Source organism: Diuraphis noxia, unplaced genomic scaffold (genome assembly GCF_037042655.1).
Source record: "Diuraphis noxia isolate RWA-SAM2 unplaced genomic scaffold, SU_Dnox_SAM2 contig0002, whole genome shotgun sequence".
NCBI lineage: Eukaryota > Metazoa > Arthropoda > Insecta > Hemiptera > Aphididae > Diuraphis > Diuraphis noxia.
Genome location: NW_028301712.1, coordinates 43,441,976 through 43,445,606, shown reverse-complemented (window position 1 = coordinate 43,445,606; position 3,631 = coordinate 43,441,976). Strand labels below are relative to the sequence as shown.

General features: G+C 25.7%; 1 protein-coding gene across 2 annotated transcripts; it reads left to right on the top strand.

Moving 5' to 3' along the window:
• The first annotated feature begins 460 nt into the window (after positions 1 to 460).
• Positions 461 to 2,410, top strand: LOC149058494 (uncharacterized). Of its 2 annotated transcripts, none has more exons than XM_089221388.1 (3): positions 461 to 1,091; positions 1,194 to 1,419; positions 1,486 to 2,410. In XM_089221388.1, the coding sequence occupies exons 1-3, from the start codon at positions 1,063 to 1,065 to the stop codon at positions 1,582 to 1,584; spliced, it is 354 nt and encodes a 117-aa protein (XP_089077514.1). In that variant the 5' UTR covers positions 461 to 1,062; the 3' UTR covers positions 1,585 to 2,410. The 2 variants fall into 2 exon arrangements, with proteins under 2 accessions (XP_089077514.1, XP_089077513.1); XM_089221387.1 differs by having other exon boundaries at positions 462 to 1,091; positions 1,162 to 1,419.
• The last annotated feature ends 1,221 nt before the right edge of the window (positions 2,411 to 3,631 follow it).

Genomic DNA, 3,631 nt, shown 5'->3' with positions numbered 1-3,631 from the left:
TAAAAATCGATTCAAGCCAAATCTTAAAGGAAATGTAAAAAATCGTTTACAAATCCTAAAATTAAAACATTCACATTCAAATGGTTTCGTGTCCTAACGGTGAAATTTATCGACTTATTGTGGATATTATATTATTGACTATACAGCTGCAGACACTTCAAATGGTTCACTTCTAACGTAAACAACATGATAATATGTTTACTTCCAGACGTGATAGTTGACGAATTACGTATGGACTACAATAATATTATACATTATAATGTCTTTGTATTTTTGACTATGTACCTATTGAGACAAATCGTACGCATTCAATGATGAACATCAGCGTGGAGGCGGAAAGACAACGTTGGAAATCGGGTAGTTTGGAGTGTTTTTTTTTCTTGTACGAAGTATAACGTACACGCATAGAAATATCCGCGGTAATTTAACACCAATTCGGAGAGTCAATAAGGAAATGTTGAATAAAGTGACATATGCAGTTAAATTAACTCTTAATCGGTGGTATTTTTAAATACCAGTGCCATAACAATCAAGAGTATTTGGTACAAAAGCATTGAATATTGATTTAAACTAAGTCGGATTCAGTTTAATATTAAATTAACGTTAATCTAAATCAGGTTGTTGAGTTGTATAAAATTATTTATTGTTTTCAAATTAACTCTACACTGGAGTTGTTTTAACATCCGAACCTATTTCAGTTCAATTACACGGAACGATGTAATAACCCCAAGATATCTTAAAATACTCAACATCGCGTGTTAACACGGCCGCCGACGCGCTTTATGTAAACATTGTTTGGTATTGAACTTCTTACTAACACTAACCTCTCATTTCTAATGCGACTGTTCAGTGTCCATGAGTCGATACACGTGTTTGTCTTACACAATATTATAATTCAATTTGTTATTAGTATTGTATAATTGTATGTATTTTGTATTATATTGTAATATTTGTAGTTATTGTTACATAATATAAAATTTGAGTTTAGTACCTATCTGTTATAATTGATAGTTCGAACATTTTATATATTAATTATTAAGATGAATTCAGATAATAATTTCAATGGAATTAGCGCATCAGAAATCACCAAAGTAAGTACCTATTTGTTTTATTTAAAAAATATGTTGCATGGCAAAACATAAAATATTAGAATAATTTTAGGACTGCTTTATTAATCAAGATTATTTTCAAAGTACAGAGAGTATGGAAAGCAACTTTTTAGTTCCAACACCTAACATAATTGAAGTGCCTCATTTCGAAAATCTTCAGGATATTACTGATATTAGTGATCCAAGTAAATATTACTTAACCCTTAACCGTCAAAGTCCATACTCATTATCCAATTCTTCATCTTCAATATCAACAACATCAACACATAAAAAATATGGAAAATATAAACCATTAGAATGGACTATTAAGGTATATTAATAAAAATAACTTGTGTGAATATTGTTTAATGTTTTATAAAATAATTTTGTTTTCTAGACAATTTTAGAACTTTTGCATACATCCAATGATGGCCGTTTTGTTTTATCTCTAATGAAAAATATTATTTTATTACATGTGTTGTATTTTTTATGTTAATACTTGTATAAAATAAAATAAATTTGTATCATTTATTCTATCTGACATTTTTTACAATGGAAAAATATATGGTACCTACATTAAAATATGCAATATAATTTGAATAAATAATAATTCACAGAGTTAGTTACTTAGTTATTTTTTTTTTTTTTTCTGTAAATATTGTAACTATTAATAATTTTAATCTGAAAATTATTATATAATATATTATGTTACCTACCAATAAGTATGTAATTAGTTTATCTTTACCTATAAATAATGAATAATTTTAATTTGTTCTAACTTATATCGACTATCCAGTTCAAGACTGCAACAACTCAAAAAAGAACTTTTTTCAGGAGAGCGATTTGAAAAATCATTGAATGTTTGGTCAATTGTAATATATAAAATATATTAGCTAGGAATACAATTTTTGGTATACACATAGGTCTTTAATTAATGTTTCCATTGTTACTAATATCATATAAATATATCAATTAATTTAATGAGTTGTGATCACATATTGCAGTTTTGAATTGAAATATTTTTTTAATAAGGCAGTATGTCAAAATATTGCACTATTGAATTGAAACCCAATACATATTTTATTAGTTATAACTATGAAAATAAACCAAAACAAAATTCCTTTATTTAAAAAATAATAATAAAAAATAATTTTTGAATAACTTCTATATACCTACCTTCTTATAGGTTAATAACAAAATAAAACAAACTAAAAAGAATTACACTTTTTTTAAACAAATAATTAAACAAACTAATTTTGATTACTTTTTACTATCACAAATATTATTATTTAGATCTAATTTTACATTATTATATTTATTAAAAAAAACTTATAGTTAACTATATTAAAATAGTTAAAAAATGTGTTAGTTGTTTAAAATATTTTAAATTAAATCTAAAACTAGGTATTTAAGTTTCACTATCAGTATCAACAATTCTTTTTGAATTTTTTGAGTCTACTTCTAATTGTTGATAAAATGCCCAATGGTTTTTAGGAATTGCATGTGAGTTACATAATGATAATAAGTCTTTCTTTTTTTCTTGACTAATTTTTGGTGTATTCTGTAAAGCACACAATTTTAAGTCTTTAAAAGTTTTTCTGCATTTTTTTCTGGTATCAATAATTTTATAACTTGTATCAGCATAGCTTGTTTTATATTTTAACAAATATGGATTATCATGTTCGATTCTTATCATTTTGATTGAATTCCATAATACATTTTCATCAGTTTGATTTATTTTAAAATTTTGTCCAACATCTAAAGCCAGTTGCTTAAGGTCAAAAAATTGATCTTTTTGCATTTCATGTACAACGTATGGTTTTCCTGTTTTTTTTGCACATTTTATAACTGAAACCCATTGAGATGGCTCATATATGGGCCCACCTTTTAAAATTCGTTTAGCCTCATCCTCAATTCTCGCATGCATAGAGTCCCCCTCGTTTTGTGTATGTCCAACAATTAAATATTTTAAATTTTATTGAATATTAGTCGTTGGTCACTATTTAATTTGTATTATCTTTTTCATTATTTACTCAATTAAGTGATAACTAAAACAAAATCCTTACCGATAAAACTCAACCACGGTTTAAGATATAAATAACTATGATTTAAACATAATTATTATCATAATATCGACATGTTACTTGTAATCGATTAGATTATCAGTTCAATACTGCAATAAGTATACTTATTGCAGTCTTGAATTGGATATGAATAACAAATTTATGTTATTATAAAACGAAATAAGAGCTCTCTAGCGGTCAATAATTTAACTATATTTTATTGCGTTCTTGAACTGAAATCGTCATAATATAATATATAAGATGGTGTACATAACTCGGATTTGTTAAATTTCGAGTTGTTGCAGTCTTGAACTGGATAGTCGATATGACGTGTTGTATTACCTACTTATGTTAATATTTTTATACAATAAAGTTAATTACTATAATTCTATCTTACATGTTTATTTGTTTATTCGTTATAATAATTAAACCTAATACCATTTTTAATTCCAGTGCTTTTCTATAATGAGTCATCACATG

Bases quoted from the DNA above. Each gene is read 5' to 3' on its own strand.
- LOC149058494 (XM_089221387.1), top strand. From the start codon at position 1,041: ATGAATTCAGATAATAATTTCAATGGAATTAGCGCATCAGAAATCACC. The intron at 1,092-1,161 runs GTAAGTACCTAT...GAATAATTTTAG, and splicing joins GCGCATCAGAAATCACCAAA to GACTGCTTTATTAATCAAGA. The intron at 1,420-1,485 runs GTATATTAATAA...TTTGTTTTCTAG, and splicing joins CATTAGAATGGACTATTAAG to ACAATTTTAGAACTTTTGCA.